General features: G+C 44.7%; 1 protein-coding gene across 1 annotated transcript in view; it reads right to left on the reverse strand.

Moving 5' to 3' along the window:
• LOC126101283 (uncharacterized) overlaps positions 1–27738 on the reverse strand; it is a 171033-nt gene that overhangs the window by 49408 nt on the left and 93887 nt on the right. The window contains exon 5 of the mRNA XM_049911964.1: positions 1239–1306. Within this exon, the coding sequence (XP_049767921.1) occupies positions 1239–1306 (68 nt within the window). The remainder of the gene's footprint in view (positions 1–1238; positions 1307–27738) is intronic.

The following is a 27738-nucleotide window of genomic DNA, read 5'->3' on the forward strand; positions in this document are numbered from 1 at the left end:
AGTAGTGTAGTGTAGTAGGTGCACTTAGCAGCCCCATCAGTCAAACAAATCAGTAACAGCTCGCACTGTACGTGCTTGCGCATTGTCCTGCAAAATGATGGTCAGGTCCTGCAGAAAGTGTCATCACTTCTGTCTCTAAGCTGGTCGTCGGCTGGGTTCCAAAAATTAACAGCATAGAGACAGAAGTGGTGACACTTTCTGCAGGACCTGACCATCATTTTGCAGGACGATGCTCAAGCACGTACAGTGCAAGTTGTTACTGATTTGTTTGACAGCTGGGGCTGCTAAGTGCTATACCACCTACAGCACTCCCCTGACTTAAGACTTCGTAAGTTCAACTCGATTCGCCGGCCGCGTTGGCCGAGCGTTTCTAGGTGCTTCAGTCTGGAACCGCGCAACTGCTACGGTTGCCGGTTTGAAACCTGCCTCGGGCATGGATGTGTGTGATGTCCTTAGGTTAGTTAGGTTTAAGTAGTTCTATGTTCTAGGTGACTGATGACCTTAGATGTTAAGTCCCATAGTGCTCAGAGCCATTTGATTTTTTCACGGCATTCGCTTCAGAACTGCTACAAATTCGTCGGACAATAGACCGCGCCGCTCGAACTATCAACACAACTAGCACTGCTAAGAGTATCCTACGATTTCCACATCGCTGGCAACGGGTTGTACACAATGCTGGTGACTACTTTAAATGCCAGTAAAACTTTGAAACACGTTTCTATTCCGTACGAGCTGTAAATAAATAGTTGCCACTATTAAAGTTTCAACCCTTGTATATGATGAAGCTATTGAATTCCTTCACCTAACACTATAACAGACTAGCAACGACGAAAGAATTATCTCCGTCTCTGTACTGAACAATGTCGAATTATTTGCCGGTACAGGGGACGCTTATGCTCCCATGTGGATTTTAATGAATAATGCATACAAACCAGTCACAACCCAATTCATCCAAGGATAGGCCGAAGTTTCTTACAAAACATTTATACTTAACGCTGAAGTGTAATGCATTACAGTGTTCAAAATTTATGAAACGAGTTTATTCCTAATACTGTGATTCGATGAATAGTTTTTATAACGAATAAAATGTGGTACAAAAAGGTAGTGCCAATTCTTATTTTATCATTTGAGTGGAAGAAATTATTAATGAAAATATCGCCACACAGAACAGCAATGGTAAAATGTTAACAATGAAGAAGTAGTACAATAAAATACATCAATATAGGTATACTACTCACTCTCTTTGTACTGGAGAACATTCTGATGCTTCTCATGGATTACCACGCATCTGTAGCAGTTGTCCCCCCTGAAACAATAAGGAGACAGTTTAAAAACAAGAAATCAATGCTTAAATCTGAATCGTTTTACCTACTGCTTGCTACCTCTTCGTCAAATGTAATACCTTCGCAGCAGGCATAATATTCATGAAAGGCGTGTGGTCAATGCGAATTGTTTTAACAGTATGTGCTACATAGCGACTTAGTTCAAGTGTATTCAGCTGCTTTTTAGGGTTCTGCACCACAGTTGGTAAAAACGGAGCCCTATGTTGTCCGACTATTCAAAACTCTTTCCCGCAGAAACGACCAGACATATGAAGTTGAAATTTATGTCACACTGATCCTTGCCGACGAGAAAGTAAAGCTACTAAATCCATGCAATCAAAAGATACGACCATTTATGTCACATGTTTTTATACTCGCAAACTCACTCATCAAAACCTATGGGTACTTTGCATCGATGTAGAGTCATGAACTTTGGGAAGAAGGACTTCACAGTTCAAGTAAAGGTAAAGAATTTAACAGGTTTTATATAGTTAAAATAATTTAAAAAGGAGTGTGCTGATTAAAAGGAGCACAATCATAGTCAAACGGCCTCGGGTTGACGGGACATTATTGCTACACGTAATTCTACAGTATTAAGCAGCTATTCATCAACCAGTGTGCAGCATTGCCTCCTGTACTGGCCAAATATTAAGATGGGAATTACGACTTGGAAGCCACTGTGTAAAAGCTGGTAAACCATCCATAGGTAGAAAAATCTCGTCAGAGGCTGCGATAGAATGTTCAACACCATAAAAGGACAGAAGTATTTATTTCTATGATGAAGTTTAGTGTATTCTATTTTTCATAGTGACGGACAAATTGTAAAAGTCATGATTCGTCGTCCTCTTGTACAAGTGAATAAAAGTAAAGTGTTTAAAAGCAACAAGCTTTATCACAGTGTTGTTATTTCAGTAGATGTTTAGTGTGCCCTTTTCACATGCTGTGAAATTTAATCAGCAACATTTTCAGATCATAAGCTGGATATACGTAGGCCTATACAAAGTGCTTAAAATTATTATTGCCATATTAAGCAAAGCATCAGATAGTGTTCAAAGCACCAGCTATTTTATTACACTGACAAGCATAATAAAAGCTGTTGCAGAAGAAGACAACCAAAGGTATTGTGCACTTTTTCATTACTACAAAAAAGATTATTACTGTAGTGTTCAGAACATACGATTTTACTGATTCATGGCATGTGACAAACTAAAATTAATATTTCAACAAAAATGCAGAAAGTGTTTTTGTTACGTTGCATTGAAGAAGTAACTGTTAAAAATTCTTCACGTTGAAAATGATCAAGAAAAAGTGTAAAAATTTATTTTCAGTCAGTGGTTAACTCTGTGTAAAGATAATATTAAAGTAAAATGTTTATTAGTTACAAAAAATACAATTAACAGCACCACAGTAGCTATGCATCTTTAATACTTAGCAGGATCTTTTCACTCAACATTTTAGTGTTATTTTACATAAAAGAGTCTCAAATTTAAAATAACTTTATTCTGTACGAATGAAAGTGTCTTTCGCCGCAGCATCGAAAGTAATACATGTGTAGGATACATATTCCCAGAATGAGATTTTCACTCTGCAGCGGAGTGTGCGCTGATATGAAACTTCCTGGCAGATTAAAACTGTTTGCCGGACCGAGACTCGAACTCGGGACCTTTGCAAAGGTATCGAGTTTGAGTCTCGGCCCGGCACACCGTTTTAATCTGCCAGGAAGTTTCAGGATTCATATTGTCCATATGTAGTGTATGTCGCTATTTCAAAGTGGTTATGACTTATATTCTCTGCTCTCCTCCCCGTTGTTTGCTTGTGAAGTTACTGTGTAGGTTCCAATTACACAAAAGTACATATTGTGTGGTAAGAGCTTAGCTCTGCAGTGCTTAGAGCGATTAGTGAAATCAGCACTGAGGTCTTGCTGCACGCGGATGTCCGCCCATTATTATTACGAGTCCGATCGCCAATCACGGTCATTTATAGGCGAAAACTGATCCATATAAGGATAGAACAGGGTGGGGCATCGCGTGTGATATAAATCTTGAAACACGAAACGCTTCAGCTACCTTGATTATGAAAACATCCAGCATACGAGCACCAATAATTTGCCCTCATTCGAATTCATTCAGCTCTGACAATGTACTCACGACTACATTCAGGGTTTTTCACAATTCATGTTACATACTTCTAGAGGCTGTAGAGGGGGCTTAGGAGATCAAGTTTGACCTAGGAACCCATATCCGGACAAGGGTGATACCGTGATGATGTCACAAACTTTCTAGGAGGATAGAGCAGGATAATTGTCTCAATTTGAGGTAAGGGTCCCTGGTTCGGAAACGAACGAGTCGAAAGTTATAAGCGAGAACCTATTAAATAGCTCCGACAGTGGCATACATGTACAGGGTGACACAGAATAACGGGAATGTTTGAAATGAGTAGTGGCAGCCATGGGCAGGTGGCACCACTGCGGGTTTGTGACAGTTAGCGAGTAAACAGTCCGTGGCACCACTGCGGGTTCGTGACAGTTAGCGAGTAAACAGTCCGCCATTATAGTTGGAGTCACGAACGATGACGGTCGACTTCAGGCTTGTTCTGCGCATCTACGTCTCGCATTCTCTGACAGCCAATGAGCGTTCAGCAGTGTTCATAGTGCTCTGTTTTGAATGTCTTAGCCAATGCGAACATTAAACGTGATCGTAGCGAGTTATTTAGTGAATTTTTCTTCCATTTGTCACGGCCGATGGTGGTGGTAAGCGATAAATTCTCCTCAAGCAAGTGAGAGACGTAATTTGCAGTATAGACGCTTTTTCAAGCGCAGAGCACGTGTATGCGCTTATCGCAACCGTCGCATGGAACCAGCAACAATGTAATCCCTGTCCGTGTCTCGAGCTGCGCGAACGGCCATCGTTCATGGATCGGATTTGTACGAGACGTGCGGACGGCAAAGTGTTAAAAGACCCGCCCGGTTCCGTGCGGGAAGGAGCGCTTGGTCCCCGACACGAATTCGCCCGGCGGACTTCTGTCGAGGTCCGGTGAGCCGGCCAGTCTGTGGATGGTTTTTAGGAGGTTTTCCATCTGCCTCGGTGAATGCGGGCTGGTTCCCCTTATTCCGCCTCAGCTACACTATGTCGGCGATTGCTGCACAGCCAAGTTCTCCACGTACGCGTACACCACCATTACTGTACCACGCAAACATAGGGGTTAACACTCGTGTGGTGTGAGACGTTCCCAGGGAGGGGGGGGGGGGTCCACATGGGACCAACCGCACAATAACCCAGGGTTCGGTGTGGGGCGGCGGAGGGGTGAAGTGGACTGCGTTAGTCGTCGTGGGGTTGTGGACCACTGCGGCTGCGGCGGGGTCGGATCTAGAGGTATCGGAGCCATTTCCGCTCATAAGTTTCGACTCGTTCGTTTCGGAACCAGGGACCCTTGCCTCCAATTGATACAATTAGCCTTCTCCGTCATACTTGAAAGTTTGTAACATCATCACGGTATCGCCCTATATACACATACCGGGTTATCAAAAAGTCAGTATAAATTTGAAAACTTAATAAACCACGGAATAATGTAGATAGAGAGGTAAAAATTGACACACATGCTTGGAATGACATGGGGTTTTATTAAAACAAAAAAAAAAAAAACAATGTTCACAAAATGTACGACAGATGGCGCTGGACTGCAAAACGTCAGTGACTGCGCATGACAATCGTTTATCAGCATCATGAACTGTTACCTGACGATTTAGTGAAGCGGAGGGCATTTGCGATGTGGGCGTTTCAAAAGATGGCGGAAGATGACGATTGGTTGAGTAACGTGTTGTGGACCGACGAAGCTCATTTCACGCTCCGAGGGTCTGTCAACGCCCACAACTGCAGAACTGTTGTGGAAACTCCATTGCACGACGAGAAAGTCACGGTATGGTTTGGATTTACCACATCTACCGTTGTCGGGCCTTTTTCCTTCAGGAAATGCGTGATTCTGGTTTTGTTAATGCTACCGTGACGGATGAGAGGTACGCCGATATGTTACAGAATCGCATCATCCCCAGCCTGGCTGATAAACACCTGTTGGAACGTACGATGTTTATGCAGGATGGCGCTCCACCCCATATTGCTAGACGCGTGAAAGATCTCTTGCGCGCGTCGTTTGGTGATGATCGTGTGCTCAGTGCCACTTTCGTCATGCTTGGCCTCCCAGGTCCCCAGACCTCAGTCCGTGCGATTATTGGCTTTGGGGTTACCTGAAGTCGCAAGTGTATCGTGATCGACCGACATCTCTAGGGATGCAGAAAGACAACATCCGACGGCAGTGCCTCACCATAAAGCCGGACATGCTCTACAGTGCTGTTCACAACATTATTCCTCGACTACAGCTGTTGTTGAGGAATGATGGACATATTGAGCATTTCCTGTAAAGATCATCATCTTTGCTTTGTCTTACATTGTTATGCTAATTATTGCTATTCTGATCAGATGAAGCGCCATCTGTCGGACGTTTTTTGAACTTGTTTTTTGAACTTGTATTTTGTGGTTCAAATAAAACCCCATGTCATTCCAAGCATGTGTGTCAATTTGTATCTCTCTATCTACATTATTCCGTGATTTATTCAGTTTTCAAGTTTATACTGACTTTTTGATCACCCAGTACATTTCTAGGCGCCAGCGCCTATAACTATGGCGCTCTATAGCTCGTTGGATAAGGTTCAAATGGTTCATATGGCTCTGAGCACTATGGGACTTAACTGCTGAGGTCATCAGTCCCCTAGAACTTAGGACTACTTAAATCTAACTAACCTAAGGACAACACACACATCCATGCCCGAGGCAGGATTCGAACCTGCGACCGTAGTCGTCGCGCGGCTCCAGACTGTAGCGTTGGATAAGGTTTCCGGGCATGGGTTAAAAATGGTTCAATGGCTCTGAGCACTATGGGACTTAACATCTGAGGTCATCGGTCCCCTAGAACTTAGAACTACTTAAACCTAACTAACCTAAGGACATCACACACATCCAGGCCCGAGGGAGGATTCTAACCTGCAACCGTAGCGGTCACGCGGTTCCAGACTGAAGCGCCTAGAACCGCACGGCCACACAGGCCGGCCCGGGCATGGGTTCCTCTGTAAAACTTTATCTAATAAGTCCCCTCTACAACTTCTAGAAGTGTGTAACATGATTTGTGAAATACCGTGAAAAACACTACTCTGGCCAAGAGTGGCACTGCCACCACTGATGGCATCGCACGGGTGCCGTTCTAGGTGAAATACAACAGCGCAACCTGCAGGTTTGGCTAGCATCTGTATTTATGTAAAAGCATGCATTTCCCGTGGTGTTTCCGTACTTTTACTTATCCTGCGTGACTTCTAACCAGATTTACACGAATAAAGGCAAATTAGGTAGCGAAAAAAATGTTAAAAACGGGGTTTCGCGTTCTGTACAAGACCGAAAAGAGATAATTTTTTAACACTCACATGTGGCAAATCCGTTACTATACAAAACAGTTGGCAACTCTAACTTAAAAGGAAATGAAAGGCGACATAATTATGTGACATCTCCTTGCGGGTGGCACTGAAACTGTACAAAAAACGTTTTTAGGTGACAGACTGTTTAGGCGAACACAGTCGCGGCAGCACGTCGCCGGAGGACGCCAGAGGCGTGCGCGAAGAATGCCCCGGGGGCCGCCGCGGTTTGGTTGGCGGCGACGAGCGCTCGTTATGCGCTGCGGACCCAAATTCGGGGCGTCGCCGGCGGCGCTGGAAGCTAATGCGGCACGCGAGATAGAGGCCCGGAGCGTAGCACGTAGCTGACTGGCTGCCGCCCCGCCCCGATACCAGACAACCCGCCTAATTATAAGTTGGCCCTTGTCTGCCACCCGCTCGCAATAATTATCATTCCAGGTTCGCGCGCGCCTCATCGTCTCGCGTCCCGTTGTTTCGCCAAAACTGGCGACGGAAACGGGGACAGGGCGAGTGAGTGAGTGAGAGAGAGAGAGAGAAAGAGAGGGAGAGGGGGGGGGGAGGACTGCTCCTGTCTTCTCCGATATCGACTCTCCCCCAGCCCACTTCCCCCACCTGTGCACGGACAGGGAATACGGGATGAGCGAGTCGCAGTGTGCTTCAAATTATCCAGAGCCGCCGGTATCCGGCCGGGCTCGCAGGTTGCCGGAGTCGCTTTAATCCGCGCACTAGCTGATGACTGGTGGCTCCTCCCACACATCGGAGCCCATTCTTCAATCTCGTTCTGCCTTATGGACACGCTCCACTCTGATCCATTCTGCTAAAAGCGATTCCTTTCGTTCTTCTTTCTTCTTTACAGTGTCTCCTTCTGTCTATCCTCTTCTCCCCTGCTCCTCTACAAATAAAGGGCACCCAAGATGAATGGTCAGTATTCAAGGGTACGACAGGAACAAAGATTTGAAAAAAAAACTCTAATACGCATGGGTTCTACAATGCATACCTTAACAGCTACGAACGCTTGTTCAATAGAACAGATGCGTCTTACAGTACCGAAGATGAACAAGTGCACGTAGCTATTAAGGTATGCGTTTTAGAGCCCATGTTTGCTAGCCTTTTTTTATTTCTTATTATCGTTCCTCCCAATGTCCCTGAACGCTGACCATTACGCTTGGAGTCCGCAGGTCGTAGTCTAGTGGCTAGAGTTCCTGCCTCCGGGTCCCGGGTTCGGCTCCCGGCCGGGTTGGAGACTGCCCAGGGACTGGGTGTTTGTGTTGTACTCATCACTTCATCATCATAATCATCATTCGTGGCAGTGGCTAGACTGGGCTGTGAAAAAATTGGATTGTGTAAAAACTGGGACTTTGCACGCGCGCTGATAATCGCGCAGTTCAGAGACCCACAAATCAAATATCACCATCATTCCTCCTGGCACACCCTATATAAACTGAAGGTCAGTGTTCGCTGCTGGCTGTTCGTTCGAGCTAATCTCTGGAACTAAAGTACGGATTTTGATCTAAGAAATAGACTGATCCACGAGGATGGTTCGTGTGTATTTGTATAAATACACTCCTGGAAATTGAAATAAGAACACCGTGAATTCATTGTCCCAGGAAGGGGAAACTTTATTGACACATTCCTGGGGTCAGATACATCACATGATCACACTGACAGAACCACAGGCACATAGACACAGGCAACAGAGCATGCACAATGTCGGCACTAGTACAGTGTATATCCACCTTTCGCAGCAATGCAGGCTGCTATTCTCCCATGGAGACGATCGTAGAGATGCTGGATGTAGTCCTGTGGAACGGCTTGCCATGCCATTTCCACCTGGCGCCTCAGTTGGACCAGCGTTCGTGCTGGACGTGCAGACCGCGTGAGACGACGCTTCATCCAGTCCCAAACATGCTCAATGGGGGACAGATCCGGAGATCTTGCTGGCCAGGGTAGTTGACTTACACCTTCTAGAGCACGTTGGGTGGCACGGGATACATGCGGACGTGCATTGTCCTGTTGGAACAGCAAGTTCCCTTGCCGGTCTAGGAATGGTAGAACGATGGGTTCGATGACGGTTTGGATGTACCGTGCACTATTCAGTGTCCCCTCGACGATCACCAGTGGTGTACGGCCAGTGTAGGAGATCGCTCCCCACACCATGATGCCGGGTGTTGGCCCTGTGTGCCTCGGTCGTATGCAGTCCTGATTGTGGCGCTCACCTGCACGGCGCCAAACATGCATACGACTATCATTGGCACCAAGGCAGAAGCGACTCTCATCGCTGAAGACGACACGTCTCCATTCGTCCCTCCATTCACGCCTGTCGCGACACCACTGGAGGCGGGCTGCACGATGTTGGGGCGTGAGCGGAAGACGGCCTAACGGTGTGCGGGACCGTAGCCCAGCTTCATGGAGACGGTTGCGAATGGTCCTCGCTGATACCCCAGGAGCAACAGTGTCCCTAATTTGCTGGGAAGTGGCGGTGCGGTCCCCTACGGCACTGCGTAGGATCCTACGGTCTTGGCGTGCATCCGTGCGTCGCTGCGGTCCGGTCCCAGGTCGACGGGCACGTGCACCTTCCGCCGACCAGTGGCGACAACATCGATGTACTGTGGAGACCTCACGCCCCACGTGTTGAGCAATTCGGCGGTACGTCCACCCGGCCTCCCGCATGCCCACTATAAGCCCTCGCTCAAAGTCCGTCAACTGCACATACGGTTCACGTCCACGCTGTCGCGGCATTCTACCAGTGTTAAAGACTGCGATGGGGCTCCGTATGCCACGGCAAACTGGCTGACACTGACGGCGGCGGTGCATAAATGCTGCGCAGCTAGCGCCATTCGACGGCCAACACCGCGGTTCCTGGTGTGTCCACTGTGCCGTGCGTGTGATCATTGCTTGTACAGCCCTCTCGCAGTGTCCGGAGCAAGTATGGTGGGTCTGACACACCGGTGTCAATGTGTTCTTTTTTCCATTTCCAGGAGTGTAAAAATGAAATGCTATTCGTTGGTAAGCGCGTCAACTCCGAGCAGTAGGACTGATTCGCCTTTTTTTTAATGTTGGTAGTAGTTCGGATAAGGTTTTTTTGGAAAGAAACACTGGAAAAGTTTCCGGGAAAATTCGGGAAAACCTGAAAGTGCTTTTTTTCTCTATGGGATTTTTGAATGTACGCAAGAACATAAGTCACGATTCGAAATATGTATATGAGTAAATCTTTCTTCTTAGTTACAGTCCCGATAAAGTTTTTAGGGAAAAAAAAATTCGGGACACTTAACAAAGGAAAATCGGAAAATCCGGACAAACTGCAAAAATCACAATTTTTGTATCCGCACTCGATCATAACTGACGATAGTAATGACATATTTTGTTGATTCTTTTTTTTCTTCTGTTCGTTAATGTTTCCAGAATGGAAATAACGCAATTGATTGTTATCAACTGAAAAAATACATCCGGACGATCTCGAGATAAATCTAGAAAAATGCGTTCCAGCCTAAATTAACATAAAATTACATTTGTTTTTATTGTTGTTTCGCGTTTTGTCCAACAAATGCAGTTATTTTATTTCTGTTCTAATTTCAGTTTATATCGCTACTACATGCGCAAACGTCGTTTGACAGTTGATGATAAAATGTTAATCAAGCCAGTCGGTTACATAGTGATGAAAAATTAATTCTGTTGGTTATTTTTTTGTTGAACTGTGATTCTGTTGTGAGTTCATCGGAACTTTGATGTTTACACGATGGTTATGGTAGAGTTACGGAAGGGACTACCCAATAAAAATAATTAGAGTTCCTTTGATAGATTTTTTTTCACCGCTGTGACATTAATGTCAACATTTTTGAAGAAGGGTGTGTCTGCATGTGCAACTGTGAAACCTAATAGGAAATGTTTACCCAAATATATGAAAGAAAATATCGAATTGGCGACAGGACAATTCCAATTTGAGACAAATGGAGCTGTTTCTGCTGTAAAGTGGGTGGATAACCGTCCAGTCACCTTGTCCTCTATTCATGACTCAAGACAAACAACAATGGTGAAGAGGAAAAATAAAGAAGACAGTACATAGATTTGCTCTCCTGAAATTGTGGCAGGATAGAGTCGCTAAGTCTAACCAACTACAAGACAGATATGGTATTGCAAGTGCTCTATAAAATGATGGCACAGAATATTTTATTTCGTAGTGGATGTTGCCACAGCAAACGGCTCTATACTACGGAAAATAAGTATAATCAGTATAGTATAATCAGCTCACATACAGAATCCGCCTAGCTGGCTTCTCATTCTGGAAGAGACAAGGCCATAAATCTTTTTCTGGCAAAAAAGGATAAAGTACCAGAAGAGCTCATCTTGTGGTTGTAGAAGAACACGAATCCGTTTTAGGCGAAACTTACAAGAAGTGTCGTCATTGTAGTACGGTCTGCCAAAGCAGCAGAAAAGCACACTCTCTGTGTTTGCACATACTGTCAAATACCACTTTGCATAGACTCACCTCTTATAAAACTTAGTGGCAAATAATTGTGAAACAATAATTCTAAGAAAACCAGTGGTAACACCGGTTCCCGTCAGATCACCGAAGTTAAGCGCTGTCGGGCTGGGCTAGCACTTTGGATGGGTGATCATGCGGTCCCCCGAGCGCTGTTGGCAAGCGGGGTGAAGTCAGCCCTTCTGAGGCAAACTGAGGAGCTACTTGATTGAGAAGTAGCGGCTGTCGCAAACTGACCTACGGCCGGGAGAGCGATGTGCTGACCACATGCCCCTCCATATCCGCATCCAGTGACGCCTGTGGGCTGAGGATGACACGGCGGCCAGTCGGTACCTTTGGGCCTTCATGGCCTGTGCGGGAGGAGTTTAGTTTTAATTGTAACAAAACACATTTTTCAAATAAAGAAGGCTCTATTCAAAATGTTGATTTTAATATTTAACTCTGACGATGGGCAGTGGGAAGAATACTTCCCACTTTGTTGTATAGAATTCCATTTACAATTGCACGAAATTTTAAATTTTGCATGATTACGGGGTTAGACCAAAGTGATTCCCGATTTTGGAACCGATATTCACGACTTTTTCAAAAAAATAACAAACAAATTACAAAACTGACTGCAGACCATTATAGTACACTCTTAAGATTGTATTATATAAAAAGCTTGCACTCTGAGGACGGCAATACACGGCATGAACGAAAGGCCTTCGCGGAATGCGAGGGCGGCTGCTGGGAGTTCTGAATGCCACGATTTTCAACCAAGAATAAAATTTCAAAAGCTGCTTTGAAACTTGTGATATTGTCTAACGTAGTGGTTTGGAACAAAATGACGGCACTCTGAAATAAAATTCAGTGTTTTCGACGAAGTAGTCGTTACAAAAACGTGCACCAAAAATCTGAATTAAAATATACCGCAGAAATCCTATTTACTACAGTAGAAAAAACGGCAATTCACAAGTTACGAAAAGGTATAACGTAACTGCATGTATATTTCATGAATTACAGCTCCGACCAACTTTAAAAATGTAGTTTTGAAAAAAAGCGTTTAATTTTCAATTTGTGATTTTCAATACTGAAATTGAACAAACCTTAATAGGCAATGCTAGCACCGTACAGTTTGCCCTTTTTTCGTGGATGTCGAAATTATATCGATTAACTGGCTTCTACTTACTGATAGAAGCTTTTTTTGCACGTTTTTCGAACCTTTTCTATCCGTATAAATACGTTTGTCTGTCATTTTCAAGTACTCGCATTTTATTTCGTATAAAAACAAGCGAAATGAGAAGTTAAGCAGACGCGAGACAAGTACGTGCTTTGAGACTGCTTATAATAGACAAATCATGTTAGTTGGTGCATAAGTTCGTAGCTTTTTTGTTTTGCATGTTGGTATTCCGGTTGCTATGGGTTTTATTTATCGACTTTTTTTAAGTTCACCGTTGTTGTTTGAGTTGAGTTCGGAGATAACGAGTGGAGCTGTGTACCTAGAAAATGAGTGCTAAGTTGAGAGGTACGAACAGTTCCAGTATATTCTTCTGTTTGAGTTCATTACTGGTGATGAGAAATGGTGTATTTAATGCAAAATAAGGGAAAGAAATGAATGGTTGAGCCTAACTCCCCGTACAAAGGTCAACACGCAGTTCAAGAACGACCAGGAAGATATGCGGGGGGGGGGGGGGGGGGGGGGGGGCAGTGGGCAGTGATGAGATGGGTTGGGAAGTAATTCCGAACCCACCTTATTCACCTGATTCTGCGCCCTCATATTTTCACCTTTTCCGCTCTGTATTGAACAACCTTCTTGTAACTTCCATTCCGGCTGAAAATGCGCACCGAACACGGTTCGAAGAGTTCTTCGCCTCAAAAACACGTGATTTCTATAGTCAAGGAATCTAAAAGTTACCCTAGCCTTGGCAGACTGTTGTAAATAGTGAAGCAGAATGTATTACTGATGACTTAGGTTGGTTTGGTTTGGTTGTTTGGGGAAGGAGACCAGACAGCGCGGTCATCGGTCTCATCGAATTAGGAAAGGATGGGGAAGGAAGTCGGCCGTGCCCTTTCAGAGGAACCATCCCGGGATTTGCCTGGAGTGATTTAGGGAAATCACGGAAAACCTAAATCAGGATGGCCGGACACGGGATTGAACCGTCATCCTCCCGAATGCGAACTGATGACTTAAGTCTCTGTTATGTGTATCTGTTGTCTGTATTAAACTTCTGGAAAAACACTACAAACTTACAGTGATGCGACAAATACACTGGTGTCCAAAATTAAAGCAACAAAGCAGATGCGAATACCGTCGAAAATCACTGTCCACATCAAATCAGGACTCATCTGTGAAACGAACGTTAGCCCACTGTTCGACCGTCCGTGTGGCATGCTGCCGGCTCCAAACTAGACTTTCCCTAGACTTTCGGTACAACACGTACAGTGGATGCTGCGAGGTCAGATGTTAGTTGTCGTGTACTAAGGCGGTAACGTCGTGTCCTTACAGCGCGCTAACGGTCATCTCTTTGTGCTGTTACACGTGGTCGTCTCGCCCCGGTCTTCGGGATACAGTTTCAATCTCTATAAACTGTCGCCTCATCCGAAAAACAACAGAATACATTAAGCCATCAGGCCACATCAGTTTGCGAATGTCCTCCTTCCATTCTTCCCATGGCCCTCCACAACAGAGAGTCTGGTAGGCGTTTTCTCTGTGCCCCTGCCATATTCCACCGTCTGTCTGTGTGTACACTGCGATTGTGGATGTGGGACTACCCGCAAAACACTATCCCGTTTGAAACGTGTCCTGGTGTCATCGTTGGCGTGGTTGTCCTTAGAGTGCCTGTATAGGGAGAGAGTGGCTAACCGGACGATACGGCGGCCATTTTTCTGCCAAACTGCGGGCGGGACTTTTGAACGGCCAGTAGTGGAGTAGGGGAGTACACACTCACCGAATCAAAAGCACAAGACAATATGACGAAATCATTCGTTAAATGCCTTTCTTTACGGCTATAATATACTCATAGTAGCCTACTACGTACAGCACAGGAAAATTTGATACAGTGCCTGTAAAAATTATTCGTTACTTGCATTTATCTACTTTAAAGTTCGTTTACTAGACATATTGCAATGAAAGTAGCGTAAATAAAAAAATATAGTGTATAGCATTTGTTTTGTATCGTAAGTTCATAACGCTAAAGATTTAACGTACCTGTATTACATCAGATGAACGAAAGTCGTAAGCAGTTGTTTACTTGTGACATGCAAAAAGTGTGAGACGTATTAGTACTTCTTGTCACGTCTTCAAACTTCTTCCTTGCCGAATTCCGTTTCATTGCATCTATTTTGGCACTTTTGTTTAAATATCTAATCGGTATAAAAGTTCTTGTTCTGACATATAACTGAACTATTTTGCTATTACGTTCGGGAAATTTCGCACTTATATGATCTGCTAAGGTTGCCATCACTCTACTGCAATGAGAAATATTTGATACAGTCAGTAGAGGGAGAAATGAGGCCCCCTTTTGCAATAATAGTAATCCAGTCTTGCATCAGACTTAATTGAGTGTCAACAACACACTGCCCTGCTGCATTTCCCAAAGAACTGTCAACGTTTTTGCACTTGAATGCTATATATCCTGCTAGGTATTTTAAAGCATCATCATTCACGGAATCACTGAATCGAAATCTAAGAGCAAGTTTTTGTCATCTGTAGCGACGTCAAATGATTTATCAGTTACTCTTATACATAATTCACTCGAGAGAAAACGTACAAAATCTTCCTCAGTTTCATCGGCTGGTGTCGGGTAATTTTCAGAAGCAGAATTCTCATTTCTGTCCTCTGAAGTCAAAGCACCAGAAGACAAAGGATTTCACTTGCACTTCCAGTTAATATCAATAAACGTATTCTGTTTTTCACCTCGAAAGGAGTGGGACTGTTGTAGAAGACACCAAGGCCACGGATTCTGGAAAAGAAATTTTCCAGACAATCTTGATTAAGTATGGCTGTCAATATATAAGTAGCTCCGGAATTTTTCGTATCATTGTAAAGTCCAATAAGTGAATTTATTGATATAATGAATCCCTTCTGAAACGGGAGAAGACTTTCTTTTTCCTATTCGCATATCAGAACACATTTCAAGAAATCTTTTTAGAGAGTTTTCCTGAATTCTGATATTAAATCCGTAACCACTTCTAAGGGAGCTTTCTCATCTTGAGGGTATCCTGAGTTCAGCACATCGAAAACATCGTTCACCAGCTCAATGAAGCTTCTTTCGCGATCTTTATGCAGAACATATCTCACAGCTTGGGCAGTGCGACGTGAAAATATCTGTGCAGCCCTTCGGACATTCTGACGATCACGTCCACTAACGTTAAGATGAACCTCCGATATGTGGCGATTGATCGAAAGATCGCCTTTCTGATGTCGAAGAAGATCTTCTATAACCATTTTTGTAATCACAGTACCATCAGGCAAAGTGATTCCGTCACCAAGAAAATGATTTCTTAATAACTTAAGCAAATGTGGAATATCAGAAAGCCGGCCGCGGTGGCCGTGCGGTTCTAGGCGCTGCAGTCCGGAACCGTGGGACTGCTACAGTCGCAGGTTCGAATCCTGCCTCGAGCATGGATGTGTGTGATGTCCTTAGGTTAGTTAGTTTAAGTAGTTCTAAGTTCTAGGGGACTGATGACCTAAGATGTTAAGTCCCATGGTGCTCAGAGCCCCATTTAAATATCAAAAATAACCCAGACTTTTCTGCTATGATCAATAGGGTTTGATGTAGACACACCAAGTTGCTTCCACACATTCATATTTTTTGGTCCCATGTCATACGTAACAGCTACGATACGGATTCCTGCTGTTTCAACTTCTTTTATGACATTCTGCAACAAATCACTAGACATTGCAACATCAAAGTCATAATACACTGGCTGCTTCCATTTTGAAAACAAGCTGCGAACCATGACGACTTGGACATTGTTGTGTGGTCCGGGTACTACATCGTCGGTCGAATCGTAAGTCAATGCTCATCTCGTCGAAGCTTAGGACACCAATCGCCTCTAATGATGTGAACATTTCTGACCTACCTTTAATTAACTCCAAAACTGGTTTCAAAATACCTGGTTGGCACTTTAACTGTTTCGTCCATGACTGGAGTGTTGACCTGCAGGGAAAAGGATAATTCGTCCTCCTCAGGTAGGCATATGCTTTAGGAGACAAAGCTCTCAATGTGAGAGCATTTGCAATGTCCTCTGAGCACCACTTAACTTGCTTCCTCTTCTTTAACAGACAACGGATTTGTCCTGGTGTGAAACACTGAGAAAGTGTACTTCTCACGTCCGAGCATACACACTTGTGCTTCTTAGTGTGAGACACATTACGTTTTATAGATGTAGCTTGCTTTATAACTTCTTTCATGGACTTAATTCTCTGTTCCAGTCGAACATTTTTAATCTTCAAACTAACCAATTCTTTCTTCAGTGCTTGAATTTCCTGGTCTTTAAGTGAAGTTAGCGTATCAGTAAAAACGCCTGTGTTGCTGGATTTGTCCAGCTTACTTTTCTTGGGAGATAAAGTTTTCAACGTTGAGAGAGCTCTTTTTTTTACTGTTCTAATGTGGTTCTAGTGTCACAGCGACGTTCTCTCTCTGATAGAACATATCGGCAACATTCGCACTGCTGGAACCTGGAACTTCGAATACATTTCCGTGCCAGTTTGGTATTTTTAGAGACGGAATAGCATTATCCTGTAGCAGTTTCCGTGTAGGTAGACCGAACAATTAATTCTGCAAGTCTCGTTTGTAATCGCTTTCAAAAAATGTTCAGAACAAACTCTTGCATTATTAACATTAATTTTGTCCTCTCGTTTACAACGAGCAATCCACTTACGCTGCAGTTCAACATTTCTTGGAAAGCGTCTTCAGTCTTATGTCCACTATTACTACATTCAGCAATTGCACAATACGACGTATTTGTAGACATAATTCCACGAACGAAGCTACAATTCCTTTCCAACTGAACACTCGGCAGGACAAGAATTACACACAAACTAACGTGAAACACGAACTCACATGCACGCCTTCGATAGAAACACTGAGCGACACCGTTGTAAACAAACTGCAGTAGCTGCCAGGTGACGTCACAGCTCGAGATTCATCATGGCGGATAAAGGAGTGGGAGGTCGCATTTGCACTCCCGTGGTGCTTACAACTTGCCTGCGTCAACAGTCAGGCAATAATACTAAAACCAAAATAATGCCTAGTGTTCTGACTCGGAACGAAATAAAGTTTAACGCTATAAAGTCGCATGAGCATGTCACAACAATTACAGGAACTTTCCGTTTCCAGCAAGGACTGTCAGATATTGGCTTCAGAAAAGCTTGTAATGCTACCAGTATGCACGAACTGTTAAAGAAATAAGAGCTTAATAATGCAGTAAATTGTAATAGGGCTACCTGTTTTCGTGACTAAAAATATTTTAAAAAACTGACACATTAAAATCAGAGTTCTCTGAGCAAAGTGAAGAACCAAACATTTTTATAGGCGTAACTAAATAAATATTTCGGATAATATATACCATTAAGAAAGTTGTACCTGGACTTTATTACAAGAGTTACTCATTCCTTCCTGACTGGGCATTTCAGACTGCAACAAGAAGTTACATTACTTCAACTCGTATTTAAGATCGCAAACGCTAATTACGTACTAAAAACTATATACAACCAAATCGAACATGCATGCACAACGCATAACAAGTCTCTCAATAATTCAAATACCTTTTAATCGTTTCCTCTGAACTTCAATTCAACTCAAAAGCACGGCGAACATAGGAAGCGCGAGAGACGTTTGGCAGAAAAATGGCGCCAAAGCTAATCAACCAATCACGGGCAACTTCACTATGGCCACTCCCTCTGTATACAGGCTCTCTAGTTGTCCTTTGACTGGAATGCAGGACACGATTGTACGGAGATCTGTTGACAGTTTGTTTGATTATATCGTGAATTAGACACAGGATGGGCAAAAAGTGGTTTGTTGCTTTAATTTTGGACACCAGTGTGTTATGACAACTGCCCACCGCGAGGTTGAATGCCTGCCGGTGATGTTGCGGGCACGTGACGCAGTAACGAAGGAATGTAAGCAGTAGAGAGACGAATGGGCAATCATTATAGCGAAGATACGGGTCGCAAATGCGGAAATGCATTGATACAAGCGGTTTTGACAAAAGGCACGTTGTTGTGGCGCTGCGGCTGTAAATGAGAATCTCTGAAACAGCGAAGTTGCCTGTTGGCATACTGTTGTGATCACATGTAATTGAAGAATGGTGAAATGACGAGTAGGCCGTATGGTATTGGACGACCACATCTCTCCATTACACGTAGAGGTCGCAGGATTCCCACTGCGTAATCCAGGGGTAGGCAATGATCCGCGGCAGACCCGACAACAGACAATGCTGGTGCAGGAACAACTGTTTCGGAGCACACTGTTCAAAAGTCATTGTTGAGCGACACGATCCCTACGTGTTCTTGTCAACGACATCGCCAGTTATCATTGTAGTGCCCTAGCATCACCGATTTTCCGTCGTGGGTCAATAGAAACGTGTCGTCTGTCAAATGAATCGCGGTTTCTTCTTACACCAGGTCCATGGCCGAGTCCTTACAGTCCGTCGTCCAGGCGAATGGCTGGACGAAACATGCACCTTGCCAGACACGCAGGCCGCTGATGGCAAAGCAGTGAATTGTGTGAACATAATTGCGGACCGCTTGCATCGATTCATTCTTGAAGTCTCCCCCTACGGAGTTGACATCTTCCAGGAGGACAACTGTCCGTGTTGCCAGGGCAGAATTGCGCTACAGTGGTTTTAGGAGCATTCTAGTGAACTCACATTGATGTCTTGGCCAGCAAACGTGTCTGATCTGTATCCGATCATATCGGGCGCCAACTGCATGCCCGTATGACACCACCCCGTAGTTTGGAGGAATTGGTTGACCTGTGAGTAGACATCCTGTGCCACATACTTCTGAAGTCCTGTCAAGAGCTTACAGAATCCACGCCAAGCAGAATCTCTGTTGTACTGTGAAAAGTGGAACAACACGCTATTAAACAGGAAATCGTAATGTTTCGGCTCATCGTTGTGTATGGATCGACCCAGTATTATAGTATTACAAGAGCTGCATTCGAGTACTCGGATGCGCCAGACCCCCATGCAGTAAATCGCCGTTTTAACATTTATGGCACATTTTATACGAAAAAAATCCTAAAAACAGAACCCCTAAGAAACATTTTAAGCCAATAAGAAAACTAGACTAAAAAAATTATACGCTGGTCTACTCCCTCAATATTCTCTTCCTTATCTATTACCTGCTATCTGTCGTCCATATATTACAAATAACGGCTGAATGATTTTGCTTACGACAGAGTTAAAGTCTTTGACAAATTACGATGTATACTACTGGCCATTAAAATTGCAACACCAAGAAGAAATGCAGACGGGTATTCATAGGACAAATATATTATGCTAGAACTGACATGTGATTACATTTTCACGCAATTTGGGCGCATAGATCCTGAGAAATCAGTACCCAGAACAACCACGTCTGGCCGTAATAACGGCCTTGATACGCCTGGGCATTGAGTCAAACAGAGCTTGGATGGCGTGTACAGGTACAGCTGCCCATGCAGCTTCAACACGATACCACAGTTCATCAAGAGTAGTCACTGGCGCATTGTGACGAGCCAGTTGCTCGGCCACCATTGACCAGACGTTTTCAGTTGGTGAGAGATCTAGAGAATGTGCTGGCCAGGGCAGCAGACAAACATTTTCTGTATCCACAAAGGCCCGTACAGGACCAGCAACATGCGATCGTGCATTATCCTGATGAAGTGTAGGGTTTTGCAGGGATCGAATGAAGGGTAGATCCATGCGTCGTAACACATCTGAAATGTAACGTCCACTGTTCAAAGTGCTGTCAGTGCGAACAAGAGGTGACCGAGACGTGTAACCAATGGCACCCCATATCATCACACCGGGTGATACGCCAGTATGGCGATGACGAATACACGCTTCCAATGTGCATTCACCGCGATGTCGCCAAAAACGGATGCGACCATCATGATGCTGTAAACAGAAACTGGATTCATGCGAAAAAATGACGTTTTGCAATTCGTGCACCCAGGTTCGTCGTTGAGTACACCATCGCGGGCGCTGCTGTCCGTGATGCAGCGTCAAGGGTAACCGCAGCCTTGGTCTCCGAGCTGATAGTCCATGCTGCTGCAAACGTCGTCGAACTGTTCGTGCAGATGGTTGTTGTCTTGCAAACGTCCCCATATGTTGACTCAGGGCCGGCCGGTGTGGCCGTGCGGTTCTAGGCGCTTCAGTCTGGAACCTCGTGACCGCTACGTTCGCAGGTTCGTATCCTGCCTCCGGCATGGATGTGTGTGATGTCCTTAGGTTAGTTAGGTTTCAGTAGTTCTAAGTTCTAGGGAACTGATGACCACAAGTCCCATAGTGCTCAGAGCCATTTGAACCATTTTTTGTTGTCTCAGGGATAGAGACGTGGCTGCACGATCAGTTACAGCCATGCGGATAAGATGCCTGTCATCTCGACTGCTAGTGATACGAGGCCGTTGGGATCCCAGCACGACGTTCCGTATTACCCTCCTGAATCCAGCGATTCCATATTCTGCTAACAGTCACTGGATGTCGACCAACGCGAGCAGCAGTGTCGCGATACGATAAACCGCAATCGCGATAGGCTACAATACGACCTCTATCCAAGTCGGAAACGTGATGGTACGCATTCCTCCTCCTTACACGAGGTATCACAACAACGTTTCACTAGGCAACGCCGGTCAAGTGCTGTTGTGTATGAGAAATCAGTTGGAAACTTTCCTTATGTCAGCACGTTGTAGGTGTCACCAACCTTGTGTGAATGCTCTGAAAAGCTAATCATTTGCATATCACAGCGTCTTCTTCCTGTCGGTTAAATTTCGCGTCTGTAGCACGTCATCTTGGTGGTGTAGCAATTTTAATGGCCAGTAGAGTAATAAAAACTCTCCTCACAGGACTGAAACTAGTCACATCCCGCCGAAGTCCGTAATTTTAACGAGACTATTATGTCGTGATCTTCGGCTGCAGATAATATTGTTGGCGAATAAGCATCGAGCATGGCTGCCTGCAGTAATGGCTTCCTTTGCCGCTGCCTTGCTGATGGCGCGCGGCCTACACGCCAGAACACGAGGCGCTTCCCACGCGCGCCCTGCCTCGGGCCCCCCGGCTGATCCGTTACGTTACGGCGGCAGTGGCAGACGCCAGCCACCCTGCAGGGATGGAGGAGACGCCCTGATACCACCATTACCCTGCGCGCGCCGCCGGCGACTGGCTAACGAGCTGACGTTTTCGTGTGTTGGCAGCGCTGTCTGCGGTGCTTCCCCCCCGCAGGCTGACAGATGACGCCCACGGCGGCTCATAGGCCTTTACGCTTCCGCACAGGGAAGCGAGCGAAGTCGCAGAAACGGCCATCGGAGCAGCCGAAACTTTCGTGCAGCAAAACTCAAAGTTCAGCTCACGATATTATTTAAGCGCCATTGAAATATGAAATTTAACACGGTCTTAAAATATCCCAACAACGCTCACAAATTTTTAGACGAGAACAAGTGAAATATCGGCTAGAATAGCAACGTCGTTATGTTTACGCACGCGATATGGAGGCGGACGGAGCTCAGTAACATCTACGGAACTTAATACACTCTCCGAATTGGGCCTACTATGTGATTTAAGATGACATTCTACATGTTCATTGTGGTGTCTAAAAATACTAAAAACAAACGGTGAAAACAATATACGAAAAACTTAAATTTTTTGATTACTCCTCACTCCATTTAGTTCTAACTTTGTCGCCCGGTGTGGCCGAGCGGTTTTAGGCGCTTCAGTCTGGAACCACGCGACCGCTACGGTCGCAGGTTCGAATCCTGCCTCGGGCATGGGTGTGTGTGCTGTCCTTAGGTTAGTTAGGTTTAAGTTGTTCTAAGTCTAGGGGACTGATGACCTCAGATTTTAAGTCCCATAGTGCTCAGAGGCATTTGAACCATTTGAGTGGTAACTTCACTGGACTAGCAGATCCGTAAATATATTTAAATATTCATTAGATTGCATCTTTAAGAATTCCTCATGTTCGTAATAGTTACCTGTTTGGTACTCTTCAGTTGATTAATGTAAGGAACGGCCCAATGTTCAGTGTCATTGTACTCATGATAGTGAATTGCCCTGTATACATAATTTTTTACATTCCAGTCTGTTCATGCCCCATTTATAAATTAACTAAAATTTAATTTTGTCTTATATTTCAAAATGTTATACTTTGTTGTATGGACCATAAAAGAAACCATTAGAAATAAAATAAATACGAAATAATAATTAAAGAGATATCACTAGTGTACAGCCTGGTGTTTGCTAAGCGTATAAAAAGAATTAAACGTTGAACGGCAGTTTTCCTCGACAATACTAGATGTGTAGTGTCACTTTGCAGGCAATTATTGAGAGCGTAACATTGTGCATTTGCGTCCTTTTCAAATAAACTAATGATCATTGAAATTTCAATTCTTAATTTTTCTGCATAATTCTTATGTTGAATGAAGGACATTGTCAAAGCGTAGGATAGCCACTCCTCCCAAGACATGTAGAGGAGACAGTCCATGGAAGGAGGGAGGGGGTGGAGGTTGCACTTTATTATTCAGTATTACTTATATTATTCAGTACTTATATTATTCAGTATCTTTACGAGTTGATGACAAGCATTTAAAAAATGTTGCAGTACTGAAAGCAGAACTTTTGTACGGTACAGACATTGACTCTTGACAGCATTGTCTGTACTTTTAAAATGTGTGTTATAAGAAATTGCTGCTCTGAAATCTTTTGCTACATTTAACATTCGGTAACAGTGCGAGAGTAATTAATTCAGAACATAACTAAGAATCATGTATCTTTCGATTGTACTCTACAGATGATAAATGTAGCTCGGCAGTAGTTTCATTCTATACACATTCTTGTTAACTCCAAGAGCTGGATTCTTAGTAACACTTCGTAATATTGTGCTTTATTTATGTCTCATTCCTAAAACTATTCATACACTAGTTCAACTAAAATTAGTGTATGAAACAATAATCCAATAATTTTAGAAAAAAGATTTTCATCATTTTAAAAGAAAATAAAAAGCTTTCCTCTAGAGATATTTAAAACATCCAGACTCGTTTATTTTCGTAAAATCGCACGGGAGATAATGGGGCCTATACACTACTGTAGAACCATCTTCTTCTTCTTCTTCTTCTTTTTCTTATACAAATAAAAACTCTTGTACGTCTTAGTCTCTTCAACAAGTTTCCTACATTCTGTTCCCTTCACTATGGTTCATCGAAATCCTCCAACTGTAAGACTTTTTACAGCCTCTTCTATACTTGCCTTCAAATGGCTCTGAGCACTATGGGACTTAATTTCTGAGGTCATCAGTCCCCTAGAACTTAGAACTACTTAAACCTAACTAACCTAAGGACATCATACACATCCATGCCCGAGGCAGGATTCGAACTTATTCCGTCAGCGGTTCCAGACTGTAGCACCTAGAACCGCTCGGCCACCCCGGCCGACCACTGGCCTTCCTAAGAACATATCGAAGGTAGGCTATTCCCTAACTTAACTGTTGATCTCATAATGTCTTCTCCATCCTTGCACTGTTACCATTCGGCAGTGGGGTCGGCATTGTTACATCGGTCGGAGGAATGTTAGTGACAGAGGGTGGCCGGGTGCCCTTGCTGTTATAAGACTCTGTGCTACAGGTGCACTTGCTTTGCTTGATCTTCTGTTTGGAGTGCTGTGTTAGTGTATACTCAAAAGTACGTACATTGTACTGGACTGTGTGCCGGACGGAGTGGCCGAGTGGTTCTAGGCGCTACAGTTTGGAACCGCCCGACCGCTACGGTCGCAGGTTCGAGTCCTGCCTCGGACATGGATGTGTGTGATGTCCTTAGCTTAGTTAGGTTTAAGTAGTTCTCAGTTCTAGGGGACTGATGACCACAGCAGTTAAGTCCCATAGTGCTCAGAGCCATGTGAACCATTTGTACTGGACTGTCCCTGAGAGTTTATTATAGTGAGGTGGCGAAACTCATGGGATACCTCCTACTGTCGAGCTCCTTTTGTCCCAGCGACTCGACATGGCATGGACTCAACGAGTCGTTGGAACTCCCCTGCAGACATATTGAGCCTTGCTGCCTCCGCAGAGTCCATAATAGCGGGTGTTGCCGGTGCAGGATTTTATGTCCCATAAATTTTCGATGCGATTCATGTCGGGCGATACCGGTGGCCAAATTATTCGCTCGAACTGTCCAGAATGTTTTTCAAAACAATAGTCAACAATTGTGGGCCAGTGACATGGCGTATTGTCATCCATAATAATTTCACCGTTGTTTGGGAAAATGAAGACCACGAATAGCTTCCAATAGTCTCCATGTAGCCGAACGTCGCCATTTTCTGTCAATGTCCGATTCCGTTGGACCACAGGATCCAGCTCATTCTATGTAAACAGAGCCCACGCCATTAAGGAGGCACCGGCAACTTGCATAGTGCGTTGTTGACAACTTGGATCCATGGAATCGTGAGCCCTGCGCCACACTCGAAGCTTACCGTCAGCTCCTACCAACTGAAATCGCCCTCATCTGACAGAGCCACAGTTTTCCAGTCGTCTATGGTCCAACCGACTTTATCACGAGTCCAGGAGAGGCGCTGCAGGCGATGTCGTGCTGTTGGCAAATGCACTCGTGTCGATCGTTTGCTGCCATAGCCCGTTAACACCAAATTTCGTCGCACTGTCCTAAGGGATATGTTCGTCGTACGTTCCACATTGATTTCTGCGGTTATTTCACGCAGTGTAGCTTGTTGTTAACACCGACAACTTTACGCAAAAGCTGCTGCTCTCGGTCGTTAAATGCAGCCCGCCGGCCACTGCGTTATCCACGGTGAGAGGTAATGCCTGAAATTTGGTGTTCACTGCACACTCATGACACTATTGATCTCGGAAAGTCCCATGCGTCGGCTCCAACTACCATTCCGTCGTGTGGCCACAATCCGGAGGAAACCTTTTCACGTGTATCATCTGAGTATGAATGTCAGCTCCGCCGATGCGCTGCCCTTTTATACTTCGTATAAGCGGTACTACAGCCTTCAGTATATGAGCATGTCGCTATCCCGTGAGTTTTGACACATCATAGTATATCGAATGTTGTACGCGGTTATTAAATTATAATACAAAAGTAGCCCACAATATTCGAATAAATCTTCAACTTCCACTAACCCTTCAATCCTGGGCGACATTCCTTACTTGTGAATTATTGTCCAGTATTATTGCTGCATCTCAAGCGAGACCCTACAATTGTACGCTACTGGCCATTAAAAATACTACACCAAGAAGAAATGCAGATGATAAACGGGTATTTATTGGACAAATATATTATACTAGAACTGACATGCGATTACATTTTCACGCAATTTGGGTGCATAGATCCTGAGAAATCAGTACCCAGACCAACCACCACTGGCCGTAATAACGGCCTTGATACGCCTGGGCATTGAGTCAAACACAGCTTGGATGGCGTGTACAGGTACATCTGCCCATGCAGCTTCAACAGGATACCACAGTTCATCAAGAGTAGTGACTGGCGTATTGTGACGAGCCAGTTGCTCGGCCACCATTGACCAGACGTTTTCAGTTGGTGAGAGACTGGAGAACGTGATGGCCAGGGCAGCAGTCGAACATTTTCTGTGTCCACCAAGGCCCAGACAGGACCTGCAACATGCGGTCGTGCATTATCCTACTGAAATGTAGGGTTTCGCAGGGACCGAATGAAGGATAGAGCCACGGGTCGTAACACATCTGAAATGTAACGTCCACGGTTCAAAGTGCCGTCAATGCGAACAAGAGGTGACCGAGATGTGTAACCAATGGCACACCATACCATCACGCCGAGATGACGATTACACGCTTTCACCGCCACGTCACCAAAAACGGATGCGACCATCATGATGCTGTAAGCAGAACCTGGATTCATCCGAAAAAATGACGTTTTGCCATTCGTGCACCCAGGTTCGTCGTTGAGTACACCATCGCAGGCTCTCCTGTCTGTGATACAGCGTCAAGTGTAACCGCAGCCATGGTCTCCGAGCTGGTAGTCCATGCTGCTGCAAACGTCGTCAAACTGTTCGTGCAGATGGTTGTTGTCTTGCAAACGTCCCCATCTGTTGACTCAGGGATCGAGACGTGGCTGCACGATCCGTTACAGCGATGCGATTAAGATACCTGTCATCGTGACTGCTAGTGTTACGAGGCCGTTGGGATCCAGCACGGCGCCCCGTATTACCCTCCCGAACCCAGCGATTCCATATTCTGCTAACAGTCATTGGAGCAGCAATGTTGCGATACGTTAAACCGCAATCGCGATAGGCTACAATTCGACCTTTATCAAAGTCGGAAACGTGATGGTACGCATTTCTCCTCCTTACACGAGGTATCACAACAACGTTTCACCAGGCAACGCCGGTCAACTGCTGTTTGTGTATGAGAAATCGGATGGAAACTTTCCTCATGTCAGCACGTTGTAGGTGTCGCCACCGGCGCCAACCTTGTGTGAATGCTCTGAAAAGCTAATCATTTGCATAATACAGCATCTTCTTCCTGTCAGTTAAATTTCGCGTCTGTAGCACGTCATCTTCATGGTGTAGCAATTTTAATGGCCAGTAGTGTAAATAGTACAAAAGTAGGCCTCGATATTCGAATAAATATTCAAATGGCTCTGAGCGCTATGGGACGTAACATCCATGGTCATCAGTCCCCTAGAACTTAGAACTACTTAAACCTAACTAACCTAAGGACATCACACACATCCATGCCCGAAGCAGGATTCGACCGTAGCAGTCGCGCGGCTCCGGACTGAGCGCCTAGAACCGCTAGACCACCGCGGCCGGCAATAAATCTTCAACTTTCACGAACGCTTCAGTCCTGGGCGACATTCCTTATTTGTGAATTATTGTTCAGTATTATTTCTGCATCTCTAGCGAGACCGTACCATTGTATTCAGTACACTACTCGGTTACTATTCGACTAGTTCCTCCGACAGGCTGTACAAGACTGACTCCATGTGTAGACTTAAACTGAACGACAACGATGAGACTCTGACACATACGTCTTACCTTGATATGTTGCAATTGTGGTTGTTTCCACAACTGACTCATGATTTTATCTTCCAACAAGAAAGGGCACCCCCTCGTGGGAGCATCGATGTTCGTCGCTACCATAAAAGAGAAACTTCCACATTGCTGGAATGGGCAGTGTGTTGAAGCTGATGTGGCTCTGTCCCACTGGAGTCTTTAGGCCACCTGACCTAACTAACACCATTTGACTTTTTCCTTTGGGTGTGCGTTAAGGACATAAGAACAACGTTTATGTAATCACCCCCGCCCCCCTG

The sequence above is a fragment of the Schistocerca cancellata genome, chromosome 9 (genome assembly GCF_023864275.1).
Source record: "Schistocerca cancellata isolate TAMUIC-IGC-003103 chromosome 9, iqSchCanc2.1, whole genome shotgun sequence".
Taxonomy (NCBI): domain Eukaryota; kingdom Metazoa; phylum Arthropoda; class Insecta; order Orthoptera; family Acrididae; genus Schistocerca; species Schistocerca cancellata.